The sequence below is a fragment of the Podarcis vaucheri genome, assembly GCF_965113315.1.
Source record: "Podarcis vaucheri genome assembly, chromosome: 10".
Classification (NCBI taxonomy): Eukaryota; Metazoa; Chordata; class Lepidosauria; order Squamata; family Lacertidae; genus Podarcis; species Podarcis vaucheri.
Window position 1 is genome coordinate 20,911,949 of NC_138748.1, and position 13,771 is coordinate 20,925,719.

The 13,771-nt window shown below is 39.1% G+C and overlaps 1 protein-coding gene and 1 long non-coding RNA gene across 3 annotated transcripts in view; both read right to left on the reverse strand.

Moving 5' to 3' along the window:
• MDFIC (MyoD family inhibitor domain containing) overlaps positions 1 to 13,771 on the reverse strand; it is a 42,349-nt gene that overhangs the window by 26,572 nt on the left and 2,006 nt on the right. The window contains exons 1-2 of one of the 2 annotated variants that reach the window (XM_082239874.1): positions 12,860 to 12,974; positions 5,964 to 6,095 (exon numbers count right to left, since the gene is read on the reverse strand). In XM_082239874.1, coding sequence (XP_082096000.1) covers positions 5,964 to 6,095; positions 12,860 to 12,899 — 172 coding nt within the window. In that variant the 5' untranslated portion in view covers positions 12,900 to 12,974. Of the gene's footprint in view, positions 1 to 5,963; positions 6,096 to 12,859; positions 12,975 to 13,771 lie in introns of those variants that run through there. The other variant, XM_082239873.1, reaches the window with a different exon arrangement.
• LOC309541791 lies at positions 6,248 to 12,286 on the reverse strand. Its single transcript, XR_014223937.1, has 3 exons — positions 12,231 to 12,286; positions 7,608 to 7,739; positions 6,248 to 6,345 (listed from the first exon to the last, which is right to left on the reverse strand). It is a non-coding gene; the product is annotated as an uncharacterized lncRNA (long non-coding RNA).

A 13,771-nucleotide genomic window follows, 5' to 3' on the forward strand; every position in this document is an offset into this window, starting at 1 on the left:
ATTTTTATTCAATAACTTTCCTTTCCTTTCCCCTTCCAAATTTCATGGAGAAGAATCTACTGGTGAAGCCATTAAAAGAATAATAATTCTATTTTATTTTTTTTAATCGAATACAGTCACACCTTGGATCCCGAACACTTTGGTACTTGGACGTTTCGGCTCCCGAACGCTGCAAACCTGGAAGTGAGTGTTCAGGTTTGCGAATGTTCTTTGGAACCCGAACGACTGACGGGACTTCTGCGACTTCCGATTGGCTGCAGGAGCTTCCTGCAACCAATGAAAAGCTGTGCTTTGGTTTCCTAACGTTTTGGAAGTCAAACGGACTTCCGGAACGGATTCCGTCTGACTTCAATGGTACGACTGTAATTGGAGTGTTCTTAACTGCAGTGCAAATGTATGCAAGTATTTTCACATAGAACATAACTCTACCCCAGTCCCATTGTGTGTGTACATGCGCGCGCGCACACACACACACACACATCCTCACACTCCATATCAAGCTGTTATGTGTCTTCTACAATTCACATCCAGCCTTGTCTTCTCCCCCTCCATTGAACCACACAAGCTCCCATTCCCCATAGCAATCTTGATGGGATACTGCGGCACTCCGTGTATCACGGCAGAGAAGCATTAGTCCCATTGTTTTCAGGGCTTTATAAGTGAACTGTGGTATATTTATAGCACAGGGACACAGCTCAAGTTGTGAATATTTCTAAGTGAAGTACTCTTCACACATACTGAACTCCCTCTAGCTCAAAAAGGAAAAGGCTTAAAGCCACACATAATATGCAATATATGCCTGCATTTCCAAGTACAAATTATAAGTAGCAGCAGTTCCAACTCTCATGCCCTAAACAAAATATAATTACTCAGCTCACCACAAAAGTGAAAGAAACCAGGTCTGCTATCCTCCTCCTTACATCCTTAAGAGGCAACTCTTAACCACAATATCTCTACATTTTAAATTTAAACCATAACACAGCTCCAACTGATACTAACTATAAATGTTCTTAAAAACAGTCTCCAGCCCTGAAAGAAGAGCCAGAGAAAAGGCCTCATGGACTAATACCACCTTCTAAAGTCAGAAGTGGACAAAATTACTGGATTCCACTCCAGTCTAGTATTAGTACTGAATAACTGAATTCATTGGCAATTCCAGACGTGCATCTCTGGAATCTTTCTCATAGCTGAATTCCACTCACTGAAAATTTGCAGTCTTTAGATACATAACAGGCTGTATATTCATGCACTGGAGCCTCCTGCCCCAACTTGACACAGTGACATCAAGTCCTTTCATGCAAGAGGCCTCCATATCTATTTGGCAAGGTCTACAACATTTCCCAAACCTCCAGATGCATAACAACACAGTCAAATTCTGGTAGATCTCCAGCCAGGTTCAGTGTGCTTCTGAGGCAAGTGAAATGCAAAACCTATATATGTGAGAGTCTGTCACTATCTATATACCACTATGAAGTGTAGACTTATATCTGAAAACTGAATTAAATCAGCTATGCAGCCAGTACCCATTCTAGTTAACCCTTGGTACACAGACAGATGTAGGCAAGTGTGCTTTTGTTCATAGTTACATTCAAGGACAACCTGCAGAACACACAAATGCAAATCTATTCCATTCAGATATACACCTTATATATACTCGAAGAGCGCACTATTGTCATATAGATGGTAGTAAAATGTATCTGTGAGTATTTACCATACCATTTTTGTTTAAAATATCTTGTGCTACTGAAGAATTGATTATTTTGGAGATGGCTAACATTTTAAACCATCTTACGCTTTTATAATTTGGCAAAGTATCTTATTTTGTGTTTCAAATGCTAAATATGGTTAATTGAATATATCATTACTCTAGAAAATTGCAGACTATCACAATGCCAGTTCACTTACTCCACAGTATTATTTCAGGAAAGGTGTGGGCAGGTTCTTCTTTTTTTGTATGCTATACACAGGCAAGCTTCTTTGAAATATACTGGAACCAAATGGAAAATACATCTTAACATAAAATGCAGCTTTATTTCTGGTAGGTTCATAAGGATGCATTACAGCTATGGGGTGGGAAGTGATTTAAGTAATATTCGCTTCAAACAATATATTGCTTTATGTACTTTATTTAGAAAGCATCAAAACTTTAGTTGCTGATTGGAGTTATGGAGAGATTAACAAGGAAAGGACAGTGACAAATAATTAGGACTTTCCCTTGTTGAGATAATGATCTTCTGACTTGGGGTTCACATTACCTAAAACTTTTTGGATTAATGACTGAACATGCAGCATAATCGTGTGCATGTCTACTAACAGGCAAATCCTACTCTGCTCACTGGACCCTGCACCCAGGCAAATGAGCATCAGATTGTTCATACATAATAAAAATAGCAAACATCAGTCTTAGGCAGGAAAGCAAAGTTATTCCCTCAGATAACACACTGCCTGTAGATTTAGTCCTCTTTAGAATCATCACTATTAAAATGACCAACACTTTTTGAACAATTAGAAGATAGTAGCCTCGTGTCCTTTTCTTAGATTTAAGTTCAGTATATAAGGGTAATTCTTAATACGAAGCTTGATAACACTGACAGTTCTTTCTCATTCAAGCACTGGTTCCAGTTGTCTGAAAACATTCATTCAGTCATTCAATTTGTATGCCACATTTTCACACACACAAAATCACGCTCAAAGAAGCTTACAACAAAGAAAACAGGAATACATTTCAAATCAACACTACAAAAACAATTTCAAAATAACACAGCAAAACAATAGCAAATGTAACAGCCATACAAAAAAGCACATTTAAATACTATAAATTTAACAAGATTAATAAAACGTGCAGCATCCAATAGCAAAAATAACAAGGGAGCTTCATGGTTTCACCTTAGTCCTAGAAAGACCCTTCCCATGATGTTGCAGCAGCTTCTTATAAGGGGTGGGGTAGCTGGAAACACCCCATTATATAAAACATCATGTAATTGAGCAATGAAAGTCCTGTACATTATTAAAATCACTCTTTGAAAGCTATCACATCATCTGACTGGATAAATAACTTTGGCACAAAGTAGCTTCCAGTATATTTTTTGTTGGGCCTCAGTGTAAACTAACCCAATAAGGAAACTTCACCTAAGAGCTGAGAATGCAATAGAGATTTCACACAAGCAAGGTATTATCTGATATGACTGATCATGTGAATCAGTCCTAAATGATGAGCCCCTCAGAGAACAATTCTCTAATGCGGACACTGAAAAAACTACCACTTCAGTTTCTCTAGCACTGTGGGGGATTTTAATTTATTTTTATTTTAGTGCATTAGTGCATTACCTTGAAAGGTGCTTGTTTTACATTTCTTATGGCTTGGGTTTACCAAATTTCTCCACTTACTGAATAGTACACAACATATCCCAGAAGTTTATCCTCCCCACTCCCTCCAATATGGATAAAAATACCCCTTTCCAGAAAGAACAAGGTGGATGTTTAGTGAAGAAGAGGATAAATTTGAAGCTGAAATGATGGATGGCAGTGACCTTTCTATCTGTAAAACTTCAGCATATAATAGGCTATTTAATCTTGAGAACTGGATTATTATTAATCAATTATTCATGACAGTTTGAATATATGGGAGATGCTTCTTGTTTTCTTAAATATCACAAAGCTGAAGTCCTGTTTGAGCAACAGGAAGATTAAATCTGAACAAGTCTACAAGACCCATGCCTATTGCTCCTTCAACTTCTATTGCTTATTGCTATTGAATATTGAACAAATTGTGCTGAATTAACTCCTGCTATGATAATTTTGCAGTAATGTGTCATTCAAACAAAGAAAAATAATGGAAAAACAAGTATATTGGTGGAATTTGGCAGAATAGGCTATGTTCATATGCGAATGGTGACAATGGAATCAGACAGCTTCTCTTTTCAAAGATAATGTCTCATAAGATCCTAAAGGTGCTCAAATTAAAAGCTGGAATGATTGGCTGCATAACATTGCACTTGGAAGGGTGAAAATAGCAAGGCATGATGTGACAAATAGTATGTTTACTTGCATTATGGATACAACTCTAAGTTTACTTCTCATTTTTTAATTTTTAACTTCTCTTAATTTACTAGGAAAATGTAAATTTTAAAGAAAACACAAAGAAGGAATCGTTGAACGAATTAAATACATGAAGCCTGGAGAAGAGACAACTAAGAGGAGATGTCCTAACAATCATCTTCAAATATCTGAAGGACTGTCACATACATGATGGACATTATTTATTTTCTGCTGCTCTATGGAAAGGGTGAGAAATCTCAGGCCACAAGGTCAAAAGCAGCTCTTCAGGTCTCTGGCCCTCAGTCAGGGTTCTCCTTAGGTCATGTACCCTCTCCCAGGCCTCTGTGTCCATCTTAAGTGCTTTTGCCTAGATGGAATATGCTCATGAACATTGATGATGCCTCTTCTTGCTAATACCTGGAAGGAGAAGTGGGATAGAATCATGGACCTTTGTGAGGCTGGAATGTATCCTACTGTGGAAGGCAAGTGTCATATCCACTTTTACTTCTCACTATGCCTGTCAGTGGTATGCAGCCCCTGGAAAGCTGCTTATGAAAGAATGCAGCTCTCAGGCTGAACAAAACTCCCCAGGCCTGATCCACAGGGTAGAAGCTGAAGCAAGGTGCCCAAATGACAAGAACAAGGATTAAGACTGAACATTAAGAAGAATTTCCTGACAGTCTTAAGCTGTTTAACTGCCCAAAAGTTATTATCTTGCTGTATTTTTTTTTACAATAATAAGAAAAACGAAACATCTGGAAACATTTATAATGGGAAAGCTAAGAAGACTTATAACAAACAGAGCAATATTTGAAACTGCGTAGGTGGATAAACAATCCATTTGGAAAGAGAAAAAAATATTGAGTCATTAAAGCAGCAGTAAACAGAAAGCAAGGCTCTTGTTAAAATTATGATGCGTATTATGTTCAATGCAACACAGAAAAGCAAGTTCCTTGGCAAATCAGTCTTACTTACCAATTCTTAATTTTTTTCAAATAATCGCTTTGTATGTCCTCAATCCAGAAAGTTTACTTTTGACTGATTCCATTTTCTACACAATGGAACACTCATATCTTTTAATTCCAATGCGGTTTTACCAGACCATTAGGGAAGACCCATCAAGAACACATGCTGCACGAAACATGCAAACAATCACCCCAATCTTCTAAAGCCACTGATGCAGAAGTGAAGATTTTACACATAAGACAACTTCCTACATACACTGCACTTTTCTGCACACCCCCATTTATTGTTGTGAACATCACATCCCTGTTCACTGCAGACCTGGAAATTAGGAACATAAGAATCTGCTGGATCAGGCAAACACCCCTTCTAGGTCCAGGATCCTCTTCTCACAGTGGCCAACCAAATGCCTATGTGAAATCCACAAGCAGGATTCAATAGGACTGGCCCTATATTATCCCATCTGTAAGAGGGTGAGACAGGCTCGAGCAGATAATTGGTCCCATAAAGGCTAGCTACTCACAGAGATCAGGCTGGATGAAATTTGATTTTATAACTTGAAAACCTGAACCACTGCTTTCTGTAGAGAATCTGAAGGCACTCTCCTCTCTCCTTAACACACAACAAGACTGACAAATCTCAAGATTGTTCAAAGGGCATTTGCTTTCCTTGGAATTAATGGAAAACAGCATTATGGGATCTTAAAATAATAATTGCACAGATGCGCTGCCTGACATGGTATAATGCATGTTTGCTCAAGTCACAAAAACAGCTTGTTTATCTCTAGGTAGTCTTTGATGATGAAGACTGACAGAAATCATCCCTGAGAAGAAATTCTATTGACACACATTACAGTTCTACACAAATGCATTTGACACAGATTTAGCTACATCAACCGTCAGTACAAGATTACACTAAAAAGGCAAGTCTAAACAGCAGCAATTAGTTCTGGAAATACTTACTTCTGATGAGGTCATCACCAGTGCAATTCCCCCAGACAGGCTGGTCCTCTGTATCTACTTGTATATTTGGGTTATTTGAAGGTTCTCTGATCTCTCTCTCTCCTAGCGCTGTTCTTCCTCTATCACATTTTTCTAAACAACAACAAAGGATTACACTATAAGCAATTTAAGAAGATTTACCCCTTCCTTTCCAAGCTGCTTTATCAACAAGAATATACCAAACCGTTCTCTTATAAATTGTTCATGGCTAAACTGCAAGAGTTAAGTATTAGCAAAGAGATTAAGGATAATTAAAATTATATAATGATTGTTCTCCCAATTTATTACTCAGTTGCAGCAAGTTAAGAAAACTACTTCTCCTTCTGTCCTAACCATTCCCACACTGAAACATGTTGTTGTTGTTTAGTCGTTTAGTCGTGTCCGACTCTTCGTGACCCCATGGACCAGAGCACGCCAGGCACTTCTGTCCTCCACTGCCTCCCGCAGTTTGATCAAACTCATGCTAGTAGCTTCAAGAACACCATCCAACCATCTCATTCTCTGTCGTCCCCTTCTCCTTGTGCCCTCCATCTTTCCCAACATCAGGGTCTTTTCCAGGGAGTCCTCTCTTCTCATGAGGTGGCCAAAGTATTGGAGCCTCAACTTCACGATCTGTCCTTCCAGTGAGCACTCAGGGCTGATTTCCTTCAGAATGGAGAGGTTTGATCTTCTTGCAGTCCATGGGACTCTCAAGAGTCTCCTCCAGCACCATAATTCAAAAGCATCAATTCTTCGGCGATCAGCCTTCTTTATGGTCCAGCTCTCACTTCCATACATCACTACTGGGAAAACCATGGCTTTTACTATACGGACCTTTGTTGGCAAGGTGATGTCTCTGCTTTTTAAGATGTTGTCTAGGTTTGCCATCGCCTTTCTCCCAAGGAGCAGGCGTCTTTTAATTTCGTGACTGCTGTCACCATCTGCACTGATCATGGAGCCCAAGAAAGTAAAATCTCTCACTGCCTCCATTTCTTCCCCATCTATTTGCCAGGAGGTGATGGGCCCAGTGGCCATGATCTTCGTTTTTTTGATGTTGAGCTTCAGACCATATTTTGCGCTCTCCTCTTTCACCCTCATTAAAAGGTTCTTTAATTCCTCTTCACTTTCTGCCATCAAGGTTGTGTCATCTGCATATCTGAGGTTGTTGATATTTCTTCCGGCAATCTTAATTCCGGCTTGGGATTCATCCAGCCCAGCCTTTCGCATGATGAATTCTGCATATAAGTTAAATAAGCAGGGAGACAATATACAGCCTTGCCGTACTCCTTTCCCAATTTGGAACCAATCAGTTGTTCCATATCCAGTTCTAACTGTAGCTTCTTGTCCCACATAGAGATTTCGCAGGAGACAGATGAGGTGATCAGGCACTCCCATTTCTTTAAGAACTTGCCATAGTTTGCTGTGGTCAACACAGTCAAAGGCTTTTGCATAGTCAATGAAGCAGAAGTAGATGTCTTTCTGGAACTCTCTAGCTTTCTCCATAATCCAGCGCATGTTTGCAATTTGGTCTCTGGTTCCTCTGCCTCTTCTAAATCCAGCTTGCACTTCTGGGAGTTCTCGGTCCACATACTGCTTGAGCCTTCCTTGTAGAATTTTAAGCATAACCTTGCACATACTAAGGGGTAAAGAGACTTCACGCTTGTGGGATCTGCCTTGGTGGTGGTGGTTATTACTTGAGCTCGGAGTTCCGCAAGCTGGAGCCAAGTGTTTGCATAGTGGCTCAGAGGTCCAGACATACTGTTATAGTTAATGAAGGGTAAATAGTATCTTAGAACATATGATTAGCACAGGAATTTACTTTGAGAACCAAAACCGAACTCTCAGTCTCAACCTTTTCAAAAATCCACTCCAGGTTGTCCCCTTGGTTTTCTTTTCTTTTGTAGTCTAACTGAGAGGGTGAGTTTTATGTAGAATCTACACACATATAAAAAAATGTTCTGAAAACGCTTTTTTAAAAAGCGTTTTTAAAAATACATTGAATTTTCCATAAGGCTCACCATCGCCATCTAGTGTCACATTGTATATTGCACTTAAAACACACTTAAAATGTTTTATTTGCAGCTGTATAGCTGAGTCCTTAGTTGTTGCTATTGTTAAACAGCTGGAAACCTTTGCCACCTACTGTAAAAATGATATCATTTTCAAGTATTATTTTATATACTTAATTAAGGATTTCTGTGCCAGCATTTACAAAATGGTCACAGGGTGTTCCACAATTTTTTAAAAAATGCATAAATACCTAATATAAAACATTTAAATAGCAAAATAAATTATCAGTAATAGTATCAGCAGGCCAGCAGAAGTTCCAGCTATATTGTAATTCTGTAATACCTATAGTTTCACATCTGTGTACTAAATTAAATCAATAATGGTGCAAGGCACACCGCCATAAAGAGGTCATTTCAAAGTGTTGAAGCTGATACTGAGAAGGCCTTATTAAATACCCTCTCATTTCTTACATCCTCAGTTGAGAGAAAAACCAAAAGGCCAACCTGCTGGTCTTATAAAGTGTTGGTCACATGGGCAAGACATGTTAGTATGGCAAGCAACCCCACTGTTTGGCTCTCCTGTGAGATCTCCCTCATTCCAACATCACTGATCACATGGAATGAAACCTCAAAACCCCTCTGTAACACAGGACTGGCTCTGTGTTATTGGAAAGCACTGGAGTTATGTACAATTAAAAACTTTGAACCTCCAAAGTTCTTCACAGTCCATTTGAAAACTTAAACTCCAAAGTACTTTGGCCAGAATCACAAGAAAGGGCAAATCATGCTGCACAGATACACTGTGTGTGTGTGTGTGTGTATGTTGCTGTTTAGTCGTGTCATATATGTATGTATATACAGGGTGAGTCCTTTAAAAGAGGCCCCATGGATACACAGTACACATGTTCCACGGGGCCTCTTTTAAAAGACTAACCATATATACACACACACACACACACACACACACACACACACACACATAGAAGCTGAAGATTTCTGATTTCTGATACACAGAAAAATAATGTTACATTCATATATCTAAATTTTAAAAAAGCACCAGTCATATGAACAAAATCCTATTTAATAAAGCAATTCCAGATATCTTTGTGTGGCCAACTTTTGAAGTACTTTCCAGTCTACATACTTCAGCGATTACACAAATACCCCCAATCTGCACTATTTTAGAATTGGCAAACATAATTAAAGGGAAAGCAAATTTTGCATAAACATTTTGAATTTAGGATGTGCATTTTAGATACTTTCATGGCCAACCTTTAGATATGTGTATTGTAGTTCAATTAAACAATGTACCGGTACATGTGCACTGAAGAGCTGTGATTGATGACAGAACTTTCTTTAAAGGTTCCATGGTAGGTGGTCTCTGTGGTGCAGTGGATCAGTGCATCTGGCTGTTAACCAGAAGGCTGGTGGTTCGAGCCCACCTAGGAACGGCTGCGGGCAGGATTCCTGCATTGCAGGGGGCTGGACTAGATGACTCTTGGGGTCCCTTCCAACTCTACAATTCTATGATAAAGAGCCATGTCATATTTCAAAGTAAAAAGCTGTTTGCCTTTTTAGCATTGCAATGACCACAGCAGAAACTTCAAAGGAAATAGCAACTCTATTGCATTTGCCCATACCGCATCACTCGGTTCAAAGTTCTGACTGGAAAAGAATCCGAGATCAGAAACTGCTGTACTAGGCAGACCAAGATAGTATGAGGTAAAAGCCAATGTCACTAAAGTCGTTTAGGATTTGACTTCAGAAGAATATGCATGTGTCACCGCCACATGGGCATTAATCATCTTAACTGAAATTATGCACAAGAAACTGAATGCAGAAGTATGTCCTTGCGACATTTACACTTAAGCTTGTCGAGAAATCTTGCATTTTCTTGGATGATACTAATAAATTCATAGTTGTGTTAGAAGCAAGAAGAACAATGTAACATAAGAGGATAATACAAGACACTATTGTCTCAAAGGGTATTACTCATCACTCAAAACTGTAGCATTTAATAAATACGAAAAATCTTAGCAACTTTTTCAACCGTTAAGAGGGACAGGAGGGGGAATCCAATTACTCATAACATTAAAACCAGTTACCAGTAAAAGGTGGCACAAAATCTGGAAAAATTAGAGTAATTGTGAAACTCGATATTTTAGCAGTATTGATTTACTGTTATTTCTATTGAAGCACAATAGCAAAAATGTCATAGCTTTCTCTCATAAAAAGTACCTCTTTCCAAAGCATATCTGCCCATCTAAGAAACTGTGTGACGGCTATATTCATTTCACACTTACCAACCTCAAGTTACAACCCAATTTGGAGTTGGTATGCAGCAAAACGTCCTTAGAAAATCACTTTGTTCACTTATCTATCATTCTCTGTACAGTATTATTAAACAATAAATAATAACCTCACTAAGTTTGAAAACTTAAACACACTTATTAGGAAAAAAGCACCACTGAACACAACTGAGTAAACATGCATAAGATTGTGCTATAAATGTACCTTCTAGGACAGTGGTCCCCAGTTAGCTAAGTACTGTGGACCCACTGTTTTATAAAATCCAAGCCATGGATCCCCTGCTTTTGAATTTTTTTATACCTTTATGGTAGTTTTTGTTATGTGAACGGTGCCACAGACACCTTGAGTGGGTTACGTGGACCCCCTGGGCTCCGTGGACCACCAATTGGGAACCACTGTTCTAGAATACTTTTAGTTCACAACAGGTTACAGATCTATGAGCCCCGAATGGCACTTTTAGGCAACTGCAACACAAGTGGGAAGCCTCTCTAACCAAAGGGGAATGGGGGTGAGCAGGAGAAATAAAATTAAAAGACAGCTGCATCACTTTACTTGTTGCAGTTCTCCAAACTCAAAAAAGCTCCAACTCAAATCAGAACTCAGAAACATTTACAGTAAGTTACATGATGACTCAACTGTGCGTATTATGGGCTGCTGTCTCTCAAGCTTTGTAGATATTACTGACTCCTGTTAGCATTATCATACAAAGGCAAATGCAGCTAGTGACTGAATAGTACATAATCTACTCAGTGGAGGGCCATTCCATTGGCTGAATTTCAATGACAGACAAAGCCCCCACATTTTCATATGAGAGTTTGGCTCCATTTGGCTCAGATCTTGCACCCACTCCCTTGTCCTGTGCTTCAGATCTGAGCAGCCAAGGCTCAGCTCTCATCCAGAATAAGATTTTCCTCCTAATTATAAACATACCAATGTTTCAATTAATCAGTCTTTGTTTCAGGTGTTTCAGGAAGTATCTGCTTGCACTGCTTTATTTTTTGTAATGGTGAGGTCCATTAACCATTCAGAATGATAGAATGAATGCAAGGAAGAGTGTGAAGGAGAAGGTACCAACAAATCGTTGCAAGTCTGGTTGCAGTTCCTCAATTATGGCAAGGAAGGCAGGAACTTCACAATTTGGTTTGTTATAAGTATATTTATGCCACCTTTCAATTATATTCCCAGGGCAGTTTACAAAATAACATGAAAATACAAAAAAAAACCCCAGCAAACTAAAAGCCACAAAATAATAAAATAGTTAGCAAAATTAAAACTGCATCTAAAACGTTTGGGAACATAAAAATGTATATGCCTGGCAGCAACAGGATATTAAAGCACCTGTAGGGCAAAAATCTCTAGAAATCTCTAGGGGAGGGAAATCTCTGGTGCACCACAACTAAGTAATAATATATTACCATGTGCTGAATACTTCTCACCACTGACTACCACCCAAACATCTGGAATTACAGAAGGTGAGTAGGTGAGGGAAATAGGATGGCAGCTTGATATCCAGACAACTCCTAATTTCATTGGCAGGCAAAAAGTTCTGCCTCCTCTCTCCACAATCACACACCCTTATGACCTTTTAAATTACATCCTCATTTTCCACTTTATACATTACTGGTGTTCATCTGCTTTTAAAGGATGTGGGTCTGCTGCACAGGATAGTTTGGGCCTAAGAAAATGGCAAAATCTTGAGGCTGATCTTTCAACTGCAGCACTAAACAGCATAAATAGATCATCTCTCTTTATACTAGTATCTAAAATGGCACTGAGATTACACATAAAATCTGGGATACAAATAACAATACATAGCTGGAAATGTAGTTTTTCTCAATGTTGAATCATTTATGCTTGTCCTCAACATGCTTTTAATCTTGATTGATTCTAGAGTAAGCCATCCACAACGGGGTATGCAGGGTCAAGTCACCTGATGTGTGCTTTAAAACTCTTTCTGTGATTAGACTATCCATGCCTTTTTCTCCCTGCATATGGCCAAGGTAAATGAAGAAAGAATTGGTGATTGCAATCCTGGTGTATGCCACCTTCAAATCCATTTTCCGTCATATTGGTGTCCGCTTCTGTTAAAGAAACTCAGCACCAGCCAGACTAGCCCATATCAGCGCCACTCACCCCTAACTTGCTGGAGGAGGTGCATGTCAACAGCGTCACACCAGCACATGCGGTGGACCTGTGAAAAGTGGTCACATTGTGGGAATCAATATTTGGGGGGTTTTGTGCCATAACTGGACAAAACATCATTAAATCCCTCAATCCGGCTTAACTTGCTTGGGAGATAATATGAACCTGCATTTCAAACATCTTACTGGTCTGTTCTTGTTGGCAGCTAGGCCAGTAGTTGCAAGGTATTGGAAGGAGCATTTCTGGGACCGCCTACATCTGTTTTCAAATGGACACACTGCAGACCAATGCAGGGTCAATCTGCAATGAACTTTTGTTTTCTGAATGAAACCAGTTTATCAAGAAGTGTTTTTCAGGGGCTAAAAATATGCAATAGATCTAGACTGTATGTGAACTTTATCAGGAAAAAACAAATACCTTGGTCTCCATTGATTCTAGAATAAAATGTTGTATGCATGAACCAACTATAACCACAGTTAACAGTTTGTTGTTGTTTAGTCGTTTAGTCGTGTCCCGACTCTTCGTGACCCCATGGACCAGAGCACGCCAGGCACTCCTGTCTTCCACTGCCTTCTACAGTTTGGTCAAAAGTTAACAGTTTACCATGCAGCAAACCACAACCCTGGCTTAGTGTTACATACAACCAGGGATTGTGGTTTGTTTCACGCAAACAAACTATGAATGGGAAGCTTCACATCATGGTTTCTTTGATGACAACACAGCCATACAAAGAAGAATGGTTCTAATACAGATTCTATGGAAAGGAATCTTGCTTTTTTTAAAGACCTGAGATACATTTAAGGCATCTCAAAAAGCAAGTAAGTTTGATTCTTGTTTGCATCTCCATGCGCGTTAAGTAAACGAGATACCCATACACTGCAACAGACCATAGACAGGTTTCAAAGCTGAGAAATGCTCATGGAAGTGGCCTAAGTATGTCCATACATTATATATTGTTCCTTAATAGCTCAAAAAGTGTTTCATAAAACAGCTCTGATGTTTGCAGGCATACACCCAACTCCAGATAATAAACTGGCAGCATTTTGTCATAGCTGAATTTTCTGAAAATGCTAAGCAATCCTATTTAGAATGCATTACAGAAGTCCAACCTGGAGGTCACTAGGGCGTGAATGACCATGACTTTGTCCAACTTTGACAGGGAGAGGTGTAACTCGTGCACTGGACAATACTGGTAAAAGATACCCTTAGTCACTGCCATTGTGTAAGTGGAAAAGTTACCTTAGTAACCTCTGCAGCAACTCTATGCCATACAGTTCAATCTTATGCGTGTTTTATTCAGTAAGTACCACCATGTTAAATGGAATTTAC